The following is a 21,788-nucleotide window of genomic DNA, read 5'->3' as shown; positions in this document are numbered from 1 at the left end:
TTGCAATGGAAAATGGTTCATGTAGGTGCGACCAATACTGCAGTAGGTCAGAGAGAACTCCACTGAGTGCACACTCATATCTTCTCATGATTATGTGTTGGCCAAGTTTTATGGAAGGTGAAGTGATCCAGCACATGCTTCCAGCTGTGCGGTAGGGGTGCAGGTCTGCAGATAGTAACTGTTCCCCATATACACATTGCAGCTGAACCTCAGATTGTCACCTACGTCTCTCTCTAGATGACAGTGGCACAGTCATCAGTATGAAAACCACAGTAATATCACTGCCAGCATAAAGGAAATAATAAGACCTACTCAGTTACTATTAGGAAATGCTCTGGGGCTTTCAGCCAGTGCTGGAAATGGAAAGCTGTATATATGGACACAAATCAGAACATTAATCTGTACCAGGTTACAGATGAAGTCCATCCAGAATATTGCAACAGACAAATACACATCCAGCAGTGAAACCCAAGGGGATACAAATCTGATGTGCTCATCTTTGGCTAGTTCTTTTCCCTGGCAGGTTGGAAGAAGCAAAAGTCATTTCTATGATAATAATTCTTGGTACCATTTACTTTGGCCAATGTTTTGCAATTTCTTCTGTTCACACAAAAAGATGAAAGCTCCATCAGAGGATGACACTCGGATCATTCCACAAGCAAAACACAGGAAATTAAGAAAGAACAATTTAATCTCCAAAAATTACCAAGTCCAAATGTTAGAGGTGGACATCAGCTCATAAACACATTTACTGAATATCAGCTTGCTCTAACATCATTAGATGCTTTAAAGACAAAACAGTTTAATCTCTGTATTATAATTTTCTCCATCAGAAAAACAACTGCAACTGCAGTTTGACAACTGCAGGCAACTCTAGTTCTGTCATTATTCTACAAAGCAAACAGGCAATTCTAAGACTTGAATCCTGCCTAACACAGGCCCTCAAGCTATAAGCTCCTTTCCACCGAAGTCAGATATGACCAACAGGAACCACTTACTGGGTTCAAGTGGTAGTACTTGATGAGTAACAGACCTACTTCTAGTCAAATGAAGAGGACTCTGCTGTGAGTGAGTCCTTTAAAGAATGAGTATCTCCACTGGAGCTTATTGAGATTAGGTTGAGACTTTGTGTGTTTGCAGGAAGAGATCATGTGTGTCTTCTGGCTCAGTGGACTTAATCAGGCATTCACTTGGCTCTTTGGTTTCTCCTTGTTGAAATTAATTAAAGAAATGTCAATAAAGAGAAAACAAGCAAACACACAATGCCATGGTCACTTGGACTTGATTTGAAGGAATCACAGCCTCCTTCAGGACACTTGGCATTCTTCCCTAGCATTGCATTACAGTGGTTTTCAATAATAAATAGGTGGCATTTGGAGCCTTTTCTCCTAAATCTTTCTTATTTTCCCTCATCCTTTGCTGTCAGTGTTTCAAGTGTAGTTTGCTCTTAAAGAATTGTGATGTCTAGATTTTCTCAGTTATGACATTTCCCTGATTTCTAAATTAATTTCAGTGCCTTAATTTTAGATGCTCTTTTGCCCATGATTTGAATGATGTCACCTAACTTTAATGCCAGGCTTCTCATCCAAGTCATTTATGTAGGACTCCTCAACAATCAGTGATGAGAGGTAGACACTTCTGTAGGATGACATATTTCACACGAAGACACGAGTCAAAGCTAGGTAAAATGAATCCCATAGTTACATACCTATACTTGTTTAACTCTGCACAGGGAAAGTTGGGCACCAGGGAGTGGGATTCCTTATATCCAACATGCTTAGCAGAGAAATATCAATAAAACATGGTAAGGAAAGGGAATGATTTAGAATTAGCATAGCTTTTTGCTTTCAGTGATTAGTAGTAACAATTGACTAATGCTTGTTGTGCTTCATGGTAACATTACTACTGATCAAAAGCCGTTCAAAAAACAAAAGTTATTTTATAATACTCTGATGGGGTCTTTTGATACAACTGGACGTCATTGCATGTAGTCATAGTAAAGCATAATTTGGTCATGTGGACAACACTATCTGGGCTGTGCTTCTAAATGGATGAGGAAAAAGCTGCTTGTCTGTGCCCATCTTCTAAGCTTTGATTAATTTGACTAATATCATTATACATGTTGAAGATATAAGTGATCATGTACATGTGTTATTTCTTACTGTACCCTGTTGTCCTGCTTTTGGCTGGGATAGAGTTAATTTTCTTTCTAGTAGCTGCTATAGTGTTATGTTTTGGATTTAATGTGAGAAGAATGTTGATAACACACTGGCGTTTTCAGTTGCTGCTAAGTAGTGTTTATACAAAGTCAAGGATTTTTCAGCTTCTCATGCCCAGCCAGCAAGAAGGCTGGAGGGGCACAAGAAGTCAGGATGGGACACAGCCAGGGCAGCTGACGCAAACTGGCCAAAGGGATATTCCATACCATGTGATGTCATGCCCAGTATATAAACTGGGGGGAGCTGGCTGGGGGTGAGGGGTGGATTGCTGCTCGGGAACTACGTGGGCATTGGTGAGTGAGTGGTGAGCAATTGCATTATGCATCACTTGTCTTCTTGGGTTATATTTCACTCTCTTTTTGTTATCTTCCTTTTCATTACTACTATTATTATTTCTTTTTTATTTCAATTATTAAAATGTTCTTATGTCAACCCACAAGTTTTACTTGTTTTCGATTCTCCTCCCCATCCCACCAGGAAGGGCAGGGAGGAGTGAGTGAGCAGCTGCGTGGTGCTTAGTTGCTGGCTGGGGTTAAACCATGACACCTGTGTTGCATCTCCTTACCATTTTATTTCCTCTGTCTTCAAAAGCAGAAGCGTAGAAGTCTGCCTCAGGTGCTATCATCAGACAAGTCAGTCCTGAACATGGCTGTGGCCCAATGCAACTATGAACCCAAAGGAAATTCAGCTATCCAGCTTGTCAGAAACAATAAATACTATGTACTGCAAGAGGAAGATTCTGACTGGTGGAAAGTAAGGGATTTGGAAGGGTAAGTATGCCCTGCAGAATACTTTTGTTCCATGACCATGGTCTTCCACATATCTCATCTTCATAGACAACACTGCAGGCAGTCCTGGTACCTTTCAGGGTCTATGTTAGCTTTTAAACATTGCTCTAGAAGCTTAATTGTCTTCTGTACAAGTCCATTTTCATTACCATCCTTGGCTGCCAGGTTGAGTAAGATTTATAACAGTCACTGCCTACTATACTAGCTAAGATAGCATCCAGTGGCCTTAATTTTGATATGTGCCTGAAGAAGGGCTTGTGTACACAGAAGCTATCCATTTTTTTCCAACTATTTAGTTTAAGTGAATAAAAAGATAAAATCTCTCCTCACAAATGTTGCCTCTATTTTATGCACACACCGTCTTTAAACCAACGCCATTACTATTGCATGTCAGTGACAGCACAGGAGGCCAGCGAGAACTGCTGAGGCACGAATCACTTATCACTTCAGTCTCTCTCCAGCTTTAGCAATACTTTTCCACAAAGACAGGGCATGCCTATCCTGCACAGGGTTTAATTATTCTCTTTGAAGTTCACAAGTGGAAGAATTCCCTTCAGCCACTGAAAATAAGATATTTTTCATTAACATCCAGCTGGGGCAGAAAAGAGCATCTCTTCTCGAGTTATTAAATGAGAAACAGCTTTAGGAGTACACTGGAAACAAACGCAGTGCAGCAAACAGGAGCTGCCTGGAAGAGATAAGATTCCTTGTCTGTCTCATGATGGATAGTAGCTCAGTTTGATTTTAAGTACATGACAGAAATGTGGAAGGGAAGGATTTTGAGCTAGGGGATGCCCAAACTGGTTTGGAACAGAATGAAATTACTTGATCCACTCATAATTCACTGATTAAGTGTACAACTGCAAGAAAACCAACAAATAAAGCAACCTTAACTTAAGGTTAAGTGTCTGCACTTCGTGACTCACAGGATTGGCATACTGCTCTGGACGAAGAAAGCAGCACACAACCCCGGAAACTCAAAGACAATAATAAATTAGTAAGCTCGGATATGTTCTTAAATGCTTTCCCTGGACTGTTTATGGCTATGTAAAAACATATGAGACAGGCAGCTCTGCTTATAGAGCCTGAGTAGAAGGCTCTAAGGTAAATGAAGGAGCAGAGAGAGATCAAGAAAAAGGGGGGACATTTACAGTTTTTTCTCTGCCTTGAGAAACTGAGACTTTTGCAGTATTGATTCTGTAAGGACAAGTCACATATATATCATAACAAACCCTTCAAATTCTGCTTGAAAAAAATTGAAGATCTTGTTTTCTTGAATGTAGTAGGAACAAACATCAGGAGTTACCTGTTTCACCTGTTTTCATACACTCTTAGTCTTTTTCTCGCTCTACTGAGATCTGTGTTAAAGAAACTCTTCCTTTCTGTGTCCATCCATATTCAAATATACAATTTATTCCCCCTATTTATCCTTCTGACGGACACAGCATACAGCCCACCTCCTTACAACTATAGATGCCTGTTGGCCCCCATAACTTGGGTCCATCATGCCATGCCGCCAGCTGCTTTAAGTGGTAGCTCAGCTGTCCATATTCACTTAGCTTAACTTCTCAGTTGCGTCTGGCATTGTGTCAGGAAGAGTGCTGAGCCTACCTATTGACTTTCTGCGTTCGACCTTGGATACTCTGCTGGCACTCATTAGTCACTGGCATCCTTCATCACAGCAACTGAGGTGGCATGTAATGAAATTGTTGAACAGCTGCTCCAATATTCCATATGATGAATCCAATCCCTGAGGAAGAATCCATTTCAATGACTAGCAAAGAGTACTTCATCGAAATGTATTTTTCTAAAACAATTTACTTCTGTGTTTTTCTACATGGTAAGTAAAAGCAGAAATGTTTTAACCATGAGCAGTTCTGTTGGTGGCATTCTAAAAAGTGACTTTTTGATTAATCCCTTTTCCTATTTTAAGTGACCAAATTTAAGATGCAGTCATGTACAATAGCTAAACTCTGAACTGTTTATTTTGCAGGAATGAAGGTTTCATACCAAGTGCTTACTTGAGAAAGTTATCTCTGGATGTTGATGAGCCAAGGTGAATCAATATGCAGCCATCCACTGCTTAAATGTTTTCCTCACAACTCTAGTAAAGATTAGGCAGATTATTTCTGGAATATTTTTCTTTTGAAATAACTTTCTGAGTACTAAGCATAACGTTTCCTGAAAGGTATAGAATCAGATACAATTTTTCTTCTTGACTCATACATTAATGCAAAAAACATCAGCTGAAAATCCTGGTTTCATTTAAATCAATAGGGTTTTGCCACTGTCTTCAGTGACCCTGGGATTACAGTCTGTGTACTCTTATTTCAGCACTAAAGCAGCCTTGCTAGCGCTCTTGTGCCTTTGTGTGTATGTGAGTAGTCCTGTACAAGGTAAAGGGAATCCAGGTCTGTCAAAGTGATACATCACACCCATCTTTTCCTTTTTAGTAAGATGACATGAAATTGTAAGCATTAAACGTATGCCTAAGTATTTGAACAAAAATCTGACAGAAACATAGCAGATTGTCTCATAGTAAACCATACAGGACGAGATTCAGATGTTTCCTTAAAAAAAAACCCTACTCTTACATTATCCTGTAAAAAACAGAATAAATAAGAATCATTATTATTTCTGCACAAGAGGTTATTTTAGGGGCTTCTTTTTCTGCCACATGAACTCCTGTTGTCTGTCGTGCTAGGAACATTTATTGGGGAAGTCTAGGATTGTGCAGTTTTGGAAATCTCCCATGTAAATTTTGAAAAGGTAGATGCAATCTCTTCATAAGGTCGCTAAAGGAATATGTAGTTTCATTGCCTGTTACAGCATGCACAGAGAATATTTGGTTTTCCAACACATTGCACAGTGGAGGGGAAAGGTTGTATAAGTGTTTACCAAGTCAGAAAAAATCCAGATAATTAAATATGTCTCAACTTTTTGAAATATCCACCTTCAACCATGGCATAACTACTCAAAAAATATATATAGTATGACTTTTAACCCCAGGAAGGTATTTTTCATAACCAGTTTTTCACAGTTTCAGTGTGTTGTTTTGTCTTTGCAGTGACAACTCCACTGTCAGTGAACAGACACTGGCAGAAGAGCAGAGTATTGCTAAGCATGAGTGAGTATACAGAATATGTCTTCATGAGAATCAAAAGATTCTTTGGGCAAGAGATTGTCTTTCCACTTTACATGTTCACTATACCTAGAGCAATACATATGGCTGTCATAATAATGATAATAATTATAGATATTGTCATCAGCAACATCACTGCCCCCAGACTTCCAAAGGCATGAATGTATTTGTTTTCAGACAAAAAAAGGCATTTAGACAAATCAGTCTAGTATGCTAATAGAGGGATGCTTCATAGAAGTGAACTGCTATTAAAAAGGCTTCATTGGAGCTCCTTGAACTGATCTGATATAGGATGTTTGGCTTGTTTCCTCCGTTTGAGACCTCTCAGTTTACTTAAATATTATGACAACTATGACAAGGTTAGAGGAGAATTATGCACCTCCCAGCTTTTAGGGAGACAGCTGTGTCATGGTCTGCGGGAGACAGAGCAAACTACTCCTGGTAGAGCTCCTGGCAGAGCATTAGAGCAGCAGATCCTCCTCTAAGGATGTACTGTAAAAAGTCAGAGTCACAGAGTGGGCCAAGATATTTCAGGAGGAGACCCACTGGATGGATGAGAGGAAGCAGATGGGAACTAGTGGTTTCTCTTTTATCTCATGGCCTAAAATCACACAGGCAGGACAAGTCCCAAGTCTACTCTCTGGCTTTTAAAAGCAGCTTTGAAAATATTTACAATGTCTGGCATTTTTCGTGTGTCTGCTGTGCCTTATTCAGAAATCAGCCTGTGAATAATAAGCCCGATATTTCTCTTTGCAGTTGGTATGCTGGTAATATCTCCCGTGCCCAGGCTGAGCAGCTGCTCCGTCAGAAGGTTGTACATAGCCTTTATCGCTTGTATATGAACAACCATGGAAATTTTTCTGTGTCTGTTGTCTTTGCTACACTGTGTAGCTAGAGGATGCTGATGCTCTTCAAATAGCTGTAGTATTATAGAGTGCTGGAAACTCTTGTGCTAACCTGGTATTGATAAACAGATCTCCAAAAATGCCTGGATACATTAATGGCTCTTCTACATAAATGAACAAATGCTGCACCTCTAAAATATACCTGGAACAAAGCCACACTGAGTGCATTTCCCCTCACAGCTCTGCTTTTTGGTTTTACCTCTAGGCCTGTGTTGTTTGCTCCACTGTGGCTCTTTCTGCAGGTCAGTCTAGAGGAATCCTCTGTGATGGTTTTACAACACACAAACATGGAGTAAAAGAAGTTCACCCAGACAACCCTGAGCAAACTCAGTGCTATGCCCACTGAGCATTGGCTGGATGCAGCTGACGAGGAGCAGGGATGGATAGCACCATAGGACTAGTCATGTGGACCAGTCTTTACAGCACACGACTGCAGAGGGACATGTCCACGTACCTTTCTGGAGAACACCCAGCCTCAGCCACGCTTTGCACTTGAATGTGCTGTGTAAACAAGCTTTCCTCTTGTGGCTTGCTGCCTTCTCACAGCCATTCTTATTGGTACTCAGCCACTAACAACTTTGATATAACCCGACCCTTTGGGAGCCTTGGCTCAGTGTCCTTTCCCTTAGACCTGCACCATAGGTTCAGGGGTGAAATTCAAGTGTGGCGAATCGCTGGAGAAAGGCGGTTTTGTCCCAGTCCCAAAAGGTGCTGGATACTCCTGACTGCAGCTAACTTTAAGGGGACGTGAAGTTTCCTTTGAACTTCACAGCAATGAACCTTGGCCTGTATGTGAGGTTCTAGATGTCGTCTTTCCTCCCTGCAATAGTCATTCCTAGCACATTAGAGGTGTCGCTGTTAAATGAACTCTGAAAACCAGAATTTCCAGCCAAGTACGGTAAACCATTAACAGAAGTAGAAGTGTATAGGGAAAGTTAGGACTGGAGTACCACATAAAGACTAAAAATAGTCCAAATATAATAGAGTGCAGTGAAAATCTTTCTATTTATTCAGTAATTCAGAAATACTTTGGCAATAGAAAATAAATCAGTCTAATGCATTATGTAAAGGAACTAAGGGTGGTGGACAGAGCTCTTATTCGGATGGGATGTATGTGGCAGTGTTTGAGTCTTACAATGCGTACCCCCTCTGGAGGGTACATGAGGAAGGAGATGGGTTTAACAACTCTCCATCTCCCCAGTTAGAAATCTGTATCTGTGCACCAAAACAAAATTGCAGACTACTTGCTTCATGTCTGGGCTGGGGTGCAACTCACCTAACTTTAAACATTTACAGTGGGATACCACAAACAGTTACCTAGACCCACTTTTTAGTGGAGAGAAATAAATATTTCTAAGGCATAATTCATCTTGTCCTAATGTAGTCTTTAAAGGAGGTCAGATGAGTCATGTCTCCTTCTCTCCTTTGTGGACATTACAGTGTAAAAGCCTAAAGTTCATTGAAATGAATCCCAACCTCATTGTTCCTTGTGAATTTTTTTTTTTTTTTTAATTAGGGGAAGGAAGGTGCTTTTGTGGTTCGGAAATCTAGCCAAGCAGGAATGTATACCGTGTCTCTATTCAGCAAGGTTCCTGAGTGAGTATCCAAAGAATATGTACCATTTCTATGAGTGCGCTATGGGCATGCTGCTTGGTGTGACTGGTCAACAACAAAATCTCTACATTGTGTTAAAGGTGAACCTCAGGCACGTTCAGGTTGTATTAGTTATTTGAATTCATACATGACAGTGCCTCCCTGAACGGGGGAGCGGAGGTCCAGAATTGTCTCATCTAAACATAGGCACACAGCAGGCACATAATCTAGGGGAACAGCGGGGTCGAGAGAGAGAGAAGGAAGGAAGGGAAGGGTAATGGGAAGGGGAAGGGGGAAGGAGAAGGGGAAGCTAAGGTGTTCAAAATTAGATGTAGAACCATTGCAAGGGCAGTATATGAAAGTCTTTTGCTCTAGATGTAACCATTGGGAGATGAGTACTAACCATCAGACTACATTAGAGTGTGCAGCAGAAGTCTCCAAAGTGCGAGGAGCCTGTGCTACATAGCCAGCAGGTGTTAAGAGGGCAAAAGCAGACTGAGGCAAATGTAACAGTCTTCCTGGTGACATCTACTACCTGTTTTGTTATTTGCCCAGCAGGAGTGTTGCAGTTCATTCAGCAACTAACCAATCTATTAATGTATGGGCTGGAAGGCACTTCGCCAGGCTTTGACATGTAGTGCACTTTGTGATGTTTTTCAGAAGTAAAAAAGGAACAGTCAAACATTACCATGTACACAAAACCCCTGAGAACAAGTATTACCTCTCTGAAAAATATTGTTTTGAATCAATTCCCAAGCTTATACACTACCATCAGCACAACTCAGCCGGTAATCCTATATGCTCTTTCTATTTGATTGGCTTTGGCTTAGGCTTCTGGACTTCTCAGCATTATGGTGAATCTTTTCCAATACTGAATACTCTATTGAAACATCTTTTGGGAGAGTTTGGGTGGAACTTGATCTAATATTTTCGCAATCAATACAGTTGTTTTCTTTTGCTGTAGAGTGCTTTTTGGGTATTATACTACCTCTTCTTGCAATTCCTCTGCTGGACCAGCCCTTAAGCACAGAAAAATTTCAATCTTGTGAACTGATGCAGCAGCTGCTGAATATTGAATATCTGTCATTACCTGGATGGTTGTAATATAGCAGGGAGAGGGAGGTATTAGTTTCCCTGTATTTTCTTTGATTTCAGAAGACTTGTGTATATATTGTGACCTTTAACAGGTTTTCTTTGTAGGTATGGTGACAAGGCTCCGGCATGCAGTGTCTACACAAGTAAATAAAGTTCCATCCACAGCTTCATTAGGAAATGGTATGAATATAACTTTCCTTTTTGAAACTGGTGTCAGTCTTGGCCACCAAGAATAACCAGAAATTCATGACTGTTACTGCTTTCAGACTTGCAGGAGGTTACAGAATCTTTGTTTGGTGGCCATTTCTGCTCGTCCGTGCAGGAGGCAATGTAAGAATTTGGGAAGGATGATCTTTCAGTCAATATCTTCTTCTGTAGTTTCTTCTAGTCCAGTGTAGCATTGAGACTTTATGGTTCTATGAAATAGGGTATCCGTTCCTACAAGTGCATCTAGTCTACATCCAGAGCAACATGAATGCAAAGGCATTTTATATCAACTTTCATGTTGTGCCCTTGTTAAGGCATTTTATGTCAGGTCTTATATCAACTGTGCGAGACCTTGCATGCTTCTTTCCCCAACACATCTGAGCCATGGCCATTCTTTCCCTTTGCGACATTACCTGGCACAGTAATACTTGTTCTCCAATCTCCTCCATGAAAATATATCATAATTTGATGCATAAACCTTTCTCAAATCTACTTATAAAGCTTAAACCTAAGCAGTAGCAAGCAACATTTGTAGGAAGTGTAATCTCCTTCCATAACTCAAACACAAAGCTGAGAGACAGGTATGTTGCTTCAGTGCTGCATGGTTCTGCAACCCTACACAGAAAACAACAGCATTGTATATGGGGGATACCATGCTTGCATTTGTCCATTTTTTTTGCTAAAGGAATTTCTTTTGTCCCACTAGGAATCTGGGAGCTGAAACGAGAAGAAATTGTCCTGTTGAGAGAGCTAGGGAGTGGTCAGTTTGGAGTGGTGCATCTGGGAAAGTGGAAGGGACAATATGATGTGGCCATAAAGATGATTAAAGAGGGAGCGATGTCAGAAGATGAATTCATAGAAGAAGCTCAGACCATGATGTAAGCTATGGCATTGCTTAATTATTTGGAAATAATGATCTCTCCAAACATTAATCACTAATGTATAGCACACACAGGAAAGAGAATTTCCTCTTAAAAATAGCATTAAGTAGTGTTGAGTACATTAGGCAGAAGCTAAATAGTTAGCCATATGGGATATTTGAGGTATTACCAAAAGAACTTCACAAAGATTGATACTGTCATCTACGAAGTTTTCAATTAACTTATCTTCCACAACTTCAGAGGTTCCACATATGTCACTTAAAACTCTGCTTCATTAGCATTTATACAGAAACAGTTAGAAAGCTGTTCCTGCCATCCTGCAGGTAGGAATGAGAGACAGATCAACAACTGACAAATGCCAGAAATATGAACATGAGACTTGAAGTTTTAGTCTCTGACTCTGAAGAGGTAAGGATGTTATAATTTCCAGTGAAATTCCATGAGATGATAAATGAAGCATATGAATTCAAGAATATTTCATATATCTCTTATCCTGAAGGAATGCACTACATTCTTGTCAGTTAACTACCTGAGATGATCAGGATTCTCAATGTGAAAATTTTGCAACATGGTTTTAGTAGAAAACCTTAAGGTCTAAGGTCCACCCCACCAACTCAGATCTATTTTCTCCCACCAGTAAGGTTGCATGTTTGTGCTGCTAAATCCTATTTCAGGTTTTGACTGTGAAGTTGTCATTTCATCAATACTGAGTCTTTTGATTGTCATCAATACTGAATTTCAGAGTACTCAGCAGAAGGACACTCAGTTCTTCTTGAAAAGGAATATTTGAAATCTGAGATGGGACTGTATACAGTCTCAATAATTTCTTTCACTATGTTGTATTAATATTTGAAGAAAAAAACTTACAGAAATGCACAAGAATCTCCATTTATTTGGTTATTTTATTTCTATTTATTTCAGGAAACTTAATCATCCCAAACTTGTTAGACTGTACGGTGTATGCTCAAAATCCTATCCCATCTATCTAGTGACGGAATACATGCCTAATGGCTGTTTGCTTCGCTACTTAAGGAGTCACGGGAAGGAACTACAACCCCTTCAGCTTCTGGAAATATGTTACGATGTCTGTGATGCTATGGCATTTCTGGAGAGCTGTCAGTTCATACACAGAGATCTGGTAAGCTATATTATGGGAGAAGCAGAACAGGGAAGGCAGGGGGATGGCGTAACACTCGGCAGTCCTGCCCCTCAGGATCACCCACAGCCCCCGGCTCTGTTGGCGCTCGCCCCAGCAGGCACTGTGGTCCCCTGAACAGAGACACCCCACCGGCTCAATACGACGCAGCCCTGGGCCAGCAGCACTGGAGCCGTAGGTAAACGGCACTGCCCACAAGCTAATTTGCTCTGCTTCAGAGCTGAGCTGACAGGTCTACAGCACTGCATACCCTGCTGCCTGCAGTTATGGGCTCTAGCCTCAAGGATTTATGCGCCGCTTGGCAGCACAGACATCCAATTGTAAAATTGGTCCACTGAAGTAAAGGGTTCTGTCCGATGACGCTGCAGTCCTCCAGGAGAAAGCGGTGCAACATTAAAGATTTGGGTCACTTAGATTGTTTTTTGATGAGTTAGGGATTTATCTAATTGGGAACTACTTCTCTCATAAAACGAGTGTGAACACTACTAGGATAAACTGGAATTTACTCTGGTGCATTGCAAGCAGGAGCAGAACTTGAAAGTCTGCATCTACTTAGCTCTTTTAAATACATTTATCTGCCAGTTTTCAAGCAAGTATTTCAAGTTGCTTTCGATGAAGGGATCAGACCTTTCAAGGAGTTGGACCGAAAGTTTATGCAAAACTTAGCTTTCAAGTATGCTGGCTTTGGGAAAATAAGCTGTTATTTTATTGGCCTATTAAAACTGAACCTAGCCAAATTTCTGGTGCATTGTACTTCAGAGTCAGTAGCAGTATTTAGCCTTCTAACTCTAGACAAAAATACGTTGGAAGATTTGTAACAATTTATGTCACAGACTTGCTTAATTTTCCAATAGGGGTGCAGTCTCCCCAGGTAGCATTTTAAATGTCTTGTTGATGCTTTCAAAGAATTGTCTTTATGTGTAAACAAAGTTGTTAAAGCCATACCTCACCAATTTTCAAACCCTGATTTGGAAATCAGGAATATCAGACAACTTAAGTAGCAGAGTTTAAGCTGTAAATATAAATATATGGCTGTGCACCATGGGAAAACAGAGATAAAACAAGCTTGATTTCAGGTTGAAAACTGTAGATGCAAACTGTATCACAGAAATTAATAAGCATGCAGGCAGAGAATACAGCCTTAGATAAATGTTCTCAAGTGATCATTTGCAGAACTAGGCTTATACTGAACTTTTTATAAATCAAGCTCTTTAAATCACCTTTCATTGCTCCACTGTTTATAGTGCATTGCAAATAAGCCAATCAATGTTTTTCACATTTTGATGCCTTGGTAAATTCTGAGACTACTGAAAAGGACCCTGGAGTGGGACACCATTTGAAAGACAGGGTTTAGTTTCTGGCTCTGTTGCTGTTTCTCTAGGTGAATGTGGGTTTCTCAGCTCTGTTTCCTCATCCCTCAATGTCCTTATTTGTAAAGCTGTGATAAGGGTAAAGAAAGTTTTTCAATCAATAGTCAAAAAGTTAAATAAAAGAGCTACTTACTGTTCCCTTGCAGTTCCAAACTTAATTGCTTCAATCAAAGAATGTCATTATCTATTGAAATGCTAGAGGATAGAAATTATTATTAGCAAATTATCAAGACATGACATTATTTCCTCCTCTTTGTATTTTTTCCACTCACCCCTTTTCTCATTTCTCTACTAAAGGCTGCTAGGAACTGTTTGGTTGACAGCAATCTTACTGTGAAAGTATCTGATTTTGGGATGACTAGGTAAGTAAAAGAATTGGGATCCTTGTGAAGCTATGATGTTAGTGTACATATAGTTTACTGGCATCTATCAGCTAGCAACTGGCTGTTCGGAAAGTTAAGCCACAGATACAGCTCTTTGTGTCTCCTGTCCATTAATGACCTGTGGTGGGCTGACCCTGGCTGGGTGCCAGGTGCCCACCAAAGCCACTCTGTCACTCCCCCCTCAGCTGGACAGGGGAGAGAAAATATAACGAAAAGCTCGTGGGTCGAGATAAGGACGGGGAGAGATCACTCGCCAGTTACCATCACAGGCAAACCAGACTCGACTTGGGGAAATCAGTTTGGTTTATTAGCAATCAAATCAGAGTAGGGTAATGAGAAACAAAACCCGACCTGAGAACGCCTTCCCCCCATCCCTCCCTCCTTCCCCCCCAGCCCCACTCCCGGTTCTCTCTCCCTCCTCCCCCCGGCGGCGCAGGGGAACAGGGGATGGGGTCAGTCCGCCATACCTGGTCTCTGCCGCTCCTTCCTCCTCAGGGGGAGGAGGACTCCTCCGCACTCGCTCCTGCTCCGCCGTGGGGTGTCTCCCGCGGGAGACGGTCCTCCACCAACTTCTCCAGCGTGGGTCCTTCCCTGGGCTGCAGTTCTTCACGAAATCTCAGCGTTTACTTTGTGTACAAGATTTTCACCTAATTTGGGGGCCAAACATCTCAATCAGCAGCCTTACTAGAGAGAAGTTGGAGAAGATGAGCAGCCTAGAGAACACATCCTCTGAGAAGAGGCTGAGGCAGCAGGCTGCTTAGTCTGGTGAAGAGGAGGCTAAGAGGGGATCTAAAAGCTGCCTATAGCTACTTACAGTTACAAAGCTGATGGAGCCAAATAAGTCTTATCAGTGCCAGGGTTTTAGCAGTGGATATCGGCCACATACTGCAGGTTGGGAAGTTCAGGCTGGACAGTAGGATGTTTCCCCAGGAGGGTGGTGGAACAGTGAAATGTGTGGGTCAGGGAGACTACGAGATTGCAGACTTTGGAGGCTTTTAAGACTTGGCTACACAGAGCCATGGCTGACCTGATCTGATGGTGGGAGTAATCCTATTTGAGCAGGAGGCTGGGCTAGATAGCCTTACAACAGGCATTTCTATGATTCTGCATTATTTCTCTAGTTTGTTAATAGCAATGATCTGTTCTACACATTATAGCTAATGCATCTATCAGGTATCCTTTGGAAATTTGGGGTTCTGCCCAGGCTTTTCTTGGGAACCCTGTGATGTACAGTGAAGAAGCAGTAAACAGTATTTCACTGTAACTCGGTCACAACCGAGTTTGTGTCACGACCCATGCTGGACAGTCCAGGGAGGAGACGTGGTGAGTTCAGAATTCCCTCGGGCTAAATTAAGGTGAAGCAACACCAAAAAAATCAGTTAAACTTTTTATTCATGGCAGAAGGAACCTGAACTTGGGAGGCATAACAGTAGGTGGTGGGGTTTCTCACAACAGGAATTGGTATGAAACTATGTCAGTAAGCTGCATAACACGTGCTAACGATATATATCAATTCAGGGAATAAGGCGAGCCCTCCTGTTGAGTCCCCAGGTTCAGAGCAGACCCCCTTGCTTTCTAGACTCCCTCTCAGAGAAAAGCTGAGGGGTGGCTGGATCCACTCCTAGTCCCAGACTGGGCCAACAGTTTATGTCTAAAGGGATGAGGTGTGGGGATTATGAAAAAGAAGAAAGAAAGAAGAAAACCAGTCCTGCGTCCAGCATTGGCCCAGCCAGCCTACAGGTCCAGTTCGGGTGGATACGCACGCAGGGCTTCTCGTGTCAGCATCTTTCATAGCCTAGTTCCCACCTTTTCTCATGTCAATCACGCCCCTCTTGGGCTTCTGCGCGCCGCCCATAAGGATGTATATCGCTCTCGACTGTGTGCGCGGGCGCCATTGGGAGCAGGGGTGGTGGGGGACGGACGTGGACGTGGATGTGGACATGGATGTGGGCGTGGACATGGGCGTGGGAAGTGAGACGTGAGACGTGGATGTGGGACGTGGACGTGGTCATGGACGTAGACGTGGATGTGGGTGTGGACGTGGACGTGGACGTGGATGTGTGACGTGGGACGTGGACGTGGGACATGGACGTGGGACATGGACGTGGATGTGGGACATGGGCATGGACGTGGGACATGGACGTGGATGTGGATGTGTGATGTGGACATGGTCGTGGACGTGGGTGGTGGCCATCGCGAAGGGTGTCTCAGGCGGCCGTGAGCCCCTTCCTCCCGTAAACGCTGTGTGACCTCCGGCCGTAGGTGGTGAGCTGCCCCGCTCAGCACAGCGGGACACGGAACCGCGCACCCTCCAGCCCGGTCCAGCCTCCGTGCCCGGTTGCTGGCCAGCTTCTCACCTGCGGTTTGTTGCTCTGCAGCGTTCGTTGTTCGGCAGAACTTGCCCCGCCACGATGTTGGAGACATTAACACTTTCAGTCTCTCACAGTTTGGTTCTTGCCTTGTAGGTATGTTCTGGATGACCTTTATACAAGTTCACTAGGAAGCAAGTTTCCATTGAAGTGGTCAGCACCAGAAGTTTTTCATTACACCAAATTTAGCAGCAAGTCAGATGTATGGGCCTTTGGTATGTATGGAATTTGACATATAAACATGTATGCATATATGCCATTACCTTTGGATTTCCTCAACTTCCTAAGCAGGAACGCTAGACATTTACACACTGAAGGAATGTAAAAAGCAGTTACAGCTTATGTTCTTGTTTAATATTTTTATGCATCCAAGCCCTATCCTCTTTGGATTTTTTCTAGCCCTACTGTTTTTCTTTTAGGCACATAGAAACTCTGCTTGCTTCCCATTTGCTCTATATGTGTTTAATATGGTAAACTAAACTGTTGGTGTAACTAGACCATAAATCAGTGCTGCCCAAGTCAAAAAAGCTCTTCTGTTAGTCACAGAGGTCAGAGTGGACTCTGTGCATAAGCCAGCTGTGGAAGAGAGTCTGTGTGAGCTGGGACTGTATCTCAGCAAAAATAAGATGGTTTGCAAGTCACTTTCTACCCAGGAATTTCAAACATTTGAACTTCTACTTCAGTGGTTTTCAAGCTATGATTTACAAATCCTTGGAGTCTGTTCAGTGTTTCTAAAAGTCTGCAAAAGGTGTCAAAGGAAAGGGAACCTTCTGTGAACGGGCTTAAATTCCACTTACATGGGTTTGCTCCTCCAGTAGGAAAGTTTTGGCAGTAGTCAAGTTGATGAAAGATGGGCAACCCACTGTTCTTGACATTGAATCATCATGAATAAAGCAGATGAAAGTGTTTCCAAATGCTGGGATTCTTCTTATCTTTAACTTCAGCTAGTCTACTAATATTAACGACTCTGGGAGAGAAACAGCTCATTCATGCCCTTTATAAGTTGTTTATAATATATACGATTACATCAGGAGCTGGATTTTCTGGTGATATGTTTTCTTTTTGATTTTATCAATGAAATGCTGGCTTCAGGATTTATTGTCGTTAACTTCAATATTGGCTTTAACTTCAATGAGAAACATTATTTTTCCATAGAAGGTGTTTTCTCATTTTAACACTATCTGTCGATGCAGTGGAAGCAAGGGGAGAGTGGGATCTGTCAGTTCTTGTTTGGTTGGTTTTTACTAATGAGTCTTTAAAGGGCTAAAGAACTGAACTGATGTATTCATATCCCAAAAGCAGATGTCAGAGAACAAATAATCTTGTTTTTTTAATGTTCTCATCAGGGAAAGCTGGGATTCAGGTACCATTTTATTCTGATCTCGCTGCGACACTACAATGCTCCAGTCTTTGAAGCTGGAGGGAAGTCAAAGATCCAATAAATTTCTTTTGGGGAAAAAAAAAAATCATTACTGCCAGTATTATATATCACTGTGAAATAAATATTTCACAATTTTTTTTTACTTTATGGTTGGCATAATTATCACATATGTTCAGTTACAAGAAAAACTGGTTTTTGCAAAGCTATCATTATGAACTAATGATTATATTATCCAGCGTTTCTATTGTTTCAGTATAATCCAGTTTTTATAGGTATGTGTAGCTGACAGTAGAAAGTATTCAGAAACCTTTCTGATACTAAAGGAGTGTATGTCCTACTCTCTTAAAAAAATCAGTAAAAATTTTCTTATTATTCTATAAAAACATAGGTACCTATAGCTGTCATTTTGTTTTTCCTTCCCTGTCTTTGTGTACACACACACACATATATAAGGGGATGTTTGTATGTATTTTGTAAAAAATTTGGTCCACTGATAGCTATGTTTTGTGTTTTCTCCATCATTGTCCACACTAAATATATTTTATAACTAGCTTTATGGTCTAACTTTACCTTCTGCAGTAGAAGTTGTTTTATATTTTGGTACAGAATCACACTTGTCAGTCATCTCCATACTTTTTTTTGGACAATATTCTCTGTAAAGAGTCTGATCGGTTATATGTTGCATGTGTGTCTTGTTCTGGGAAAAAGGAGTTATCTTGCATTTCTTGCCTTTCATTTCTTGCCTTCCACTGCCATGAATATTTCTGCAGGTATTTTAATGTGGGAGGTGTTCACTTTGGGAAAGCAGCCCTATGAGCTTTATGATAACATGCAGGTGATTGAGAAAGTTTCTCAAGGATACAGACTTTATAGACCACAACTGGCTTCAGACATCATCTACCAGATAATGTACAACTGCTGGCATGAGGTATGTATGTCTGCACACACAAACTGGAGAAAACAAAATAACAGGAATCAGTAGGAGTCCCTGTTGATAGCTGAATTAGTGTTCATAGTGGAAAATATCCCTTATAAAAGCCATTGCTTGTATGTAGTACATTCTATACAGCAGTCTAGTTCAGGACATTGTCAGTACAGAAAACAGGGCATAAAGGAAGATTGGCTCCCTTCTTTTCAGAACCATGTGTTTAAGCAAATAACAGTAAAATACCTTCAACATCAACATAATACACAAGGTGAGATTCTTCTCAGCAAATTTTAATGGTTTAAAATTTGGGTGGTGAGCTAAGCCGATTGTCTGAATTTCTTCCATGATTGATTACAGGACCATTAGTGGTACCTCTCCATGGTCATTTCTCCTTTCTATCTTAGCTACCACAGAATAAAACATACCTGCTTTCCTATACAGAGATCTTAAACAGCAAATGTAGATGAGACCTCTACCTTTTTAGACAGCTAAAGTTGTGTGAAATAACCCCACCCTTAGAATGACAGGGATGTGTTACCCCATCTGTGAGTCTTCTAGGAGTTTTAAGTCAAATGCTGATCATGCTCATTTTATTTTGAGAGATCTGCATCTTCTGTGCCAAGAATTATCCTGATTTATTGTTCCTCTTCATCTAAATTTTAGTCAGCTCTTTGTGGACCATGACTTGTTTCTCATGAGCAACAAAGAACTGTTTGGCACATTATCGGTGATACCGTGAAATGACAGTGATGTTTGGGATTTTTTTTTTTAATATAATTGTCAGAAAAATTAGAAAAATAACTTATATTTGAGAACATGTTAATGCAAAGAAAGAAGATTAAACTATCACAACATAAGATATAAAAAGTAACTTTAATTTACCTCATAATCACTGTCTCTACAAATTTCTGCATGCTAAAATAAAGAAAAACTAATGCAAATTACAGTTCCTGAATTATTTCAAAATTAAATAACCATACCCATCATCTTTGCTTCATTTAGCTACCAGAAAAGCGCCCTGCCTTTTACCAGCTCTTATCATTTTTCGAGGCACTGACAGAAGACAACAGAGCTTGAAAAAGAAGATTCAGAAACAGATGACTATGCATACTGGTTCCATATCACTGGTCTTCTGTACGAGAGCTAAATCTGAAATCTGCCTGACATTAGCCACCCCTATTGTTCTGTATATTGGTGGTGTTCTCATTTAATCAGGGAGTTGACCAAGAAGCGTATGGAGAAAGCTTTTGTGACACTCTGTGGGTGACAGAATTTGGAAGGATACTGTGGAAGAATATAATTCATTTTGTTAGCATTGTCTCAAAAGACTTCTCAGACACTGAGAGCTATATACCAATTGTGTACACTCCTTCAGTGCTTCCAAGCTGTCATTATTTGGCCTTAACTGGAAATGTAAACAGGGAAATATATGCTTGTTAGGTTTTCTGATTATCATAACTCATCTGAATGTGGTTTTTCTTTATAATCACTTGAAGCTGATGCCTGAAGTCAAATTTAGAACTGCTGCAAGTGACAGCAACATAAATAGTTATAGTCTCGCTTTCAATTGCTTAGAAATGACTACTGCTAAAATATTATATCAGTTTGCTTACCAGTACTATTGACTTCAGTTTCAGCCCTCGGGGTGTACATTTGATTTGGAATTTATTCTAAGCTACATATCTAAGATATTTGCAACTTAGCAACATATGAGGTGTTTACTAGAGTGTTATTGCTTCCTGCTACAGGTAAAAATAGAGAGCAAAAAAGTTTTATGCAGAATTCCATAGTCATTGCAATAGTGAATGGTAAATTTGCTGATCTCTATAAAACCTGAAGAGAACTGAAAATGCTATAAATATAATTGCTTAGCCTAATGTTTTACTACTCAGGAACTGGAATTTGGCTCCTGATGTTACCACTTAAATAAGAGTGTTAACTTTCAAATGTGCATAGCACCACACAAATTAGTGCTAACTTCAGTAATTCCAGAGATACCAAATACATCTGAAGCTACGTAACTATAACAGAGGTGTCTAAACTTAGACACCGACATTTGTAAAACGCTGATCTAATATGTATAAAATAAAAGGATTTAAAAATAAAGTAAGGTCTGAAAAAGTCCTCTCCTCTCTCCTGATATTTGAGCTAGTTCGGTGTGCGATGCCTCGAAGAGCCCAAGTGACTTCTGCTTACCCTTTCCCTGGTGGAGCTGGCCCAGCCCTAGCAGGGACCCCCCCGCAGCTCCAGTCGGAGCTCCCCTGAACCTAACGAGCAAGAAACGCAGGGTGCAGATGTGTGGGGAGAGGAGAGGAGAGGAGAGAAAAAACCAGAGGTGTCTGGCCAGCCAGAGGCTCTGGCGCCTGGGCTTGCCGGCGTTGCCTGGTCCCAGCGCTGGAAGCTGGCTAGCAGAGCGCATCCCCGTCTACGTGGGGGGCTGCGCGTGTTTAAGGGAAAGCAGAATTTGGGGACGTGCAAATGACTGCGGGGATCGACAGGGGCGTGGGGGGCCGTGGGAGGCTGCACGTGAGGGAGAGGTAGGACGTGGTATGATGGTGCCTGTGCATCAAGCTGGGCTGAGGAGCGCTGACCCAGAGAGAGGGTCAGGAAGGAGAGCTGGCACAGGGAAAATCCGAGAGGAAGGTGGAGGGTGCCCCCCCAGCACAGAGGGTGTGAGGTGGTGCTGGGGCTAATGCATGCCGTTGATTTTTTTTCATATAAATGTTGTCCTTTTATTTCTGTTCTTCCAACATCCCGCTGTATTTTTTTAGTGGCTTTATGTGTTGACAATTCTGAATGGTGTTTTTTGATTCATAGCACAGCTTTTAAAATTAATCGCTTTGAAATGAACGCCTTGCCTTAACGGAAATGTTAATCTTAACAACAGATCTGAAGATGGCTGGCATGACTAATTACATTATTTGATTGTTTCCAGCTTTGCCATTCCCTTTTTCTGTTCCTGCACGGTAAGTGGGAAGACCACACATGGTTGAATTATTTACCTTAAAAGATCAGCTAAAGTACTAAGGTTTGGGGATGTTATGACAATGGGATATGTGGTGTAGGCAGGCAACTTAAAGAAAAATTATTTTAATTCCTTTACCTTCCTCTCTAGTTTGCAGTTAATCAATATCATCTGCCTACCATTTTGTACTGTCTCATTTAAGAGTCTTGTCTCTTAAATAGGTAATGAGTGTGGAGCATTAGGATAGTGCTTTGTGAGCCCACAGAGTCCAGCTGTGTGTTTTCAGATATATGTTTGATTGCTTTCTACAGTTTCTGATCATTTTGGAGGCCCATGAGTTTAGGATTCTGTGCATTTGCTGAACGTTTTTGACGCAGTCTCGTGTTTGCTGCTGGCTCTTTGTCGG

The 21,788-nt window shown here is 41.3% G+C and overlaps 1 protein-coding gene across 1 annotated transcript in view; it reads left to right on the top strand.

Annotated features, from left to right (window-relative positions):
* The window catches only part of BMX (BMX non-receptor tyrosine kinase), a 39,062-nt gene extending 18,623 nt beyond the window's left edge, over positions 1–20,439 (top strand). Inside the window, exons 7-19 of the mRNA XM_052774125.1 lie at positions 2,811–2,989; positions 5,001–5,063; positions 6,075–6,134; positions 6,906–6,960; positions 8,571–8,650; positions 9,308–9,435; positions 9,848–9,922; positions 10,656–10,827; positions 11,752–11,968; positions 13,654–13,718; positions 16,205–16,323; positions 18,260–18,417; positions 19,420–20,439. Coding sequence (XP_052630085.1) covers positions 2,811–2,989; positions 5,001–5,063; positions 6,075–6,134; positions 6,906–6,960; positions 8,571–8,650; positions 9,308–9,435; positions 9,848–9,922; positions 10,656–10,827; positions 11,752–11,968; positions 13,654–13,718; positions 16,205–16,323; positions 18,260–18,417; positions 19,420–19,494 — 1,446 coding nt within the window. The 3' untranslated portion in view covers positions 19,495–20,439. The remainder of the gene's footprint in view (positions 1–2,810; positions 2,990–5,000; positions 5,064–6,074; positions 6,135–6,905; positions 6,961–8,570; positions 8,651–9,307; positions 9,436–9,847; positions 9,923–10,655; positions 10,828–11,751; positions 11,969–13,653; positions 13,719–16,204; positions 16,324–18,259; positions 18,418–19,419) is intronic.
* The last annotated feature ends 1,349 nt before the right edge of the window (positions 20,440–21,788 follow it).

The sequence above is a fragment of the Harpia harpyja genome, chromosome 22, assembly GCF_026419915.1.
Source record: "Harpia harpyja isolate bHarHar1 chromosome 22, bHarHar1 primary haplotype, whole genome shotgun sequence".
NCBI classification, from domain to species: domain Eukaryota; kingdom Metazoa; phylum Chordata; class Aves; order Accipitriformes; family Accipitridae; genus Harpia; species Harpia harpyja.
Note: the sequence above shows the minus strand (reverse complement) of the source record. Positions and strands in the feature narration are given on the sequence as shown.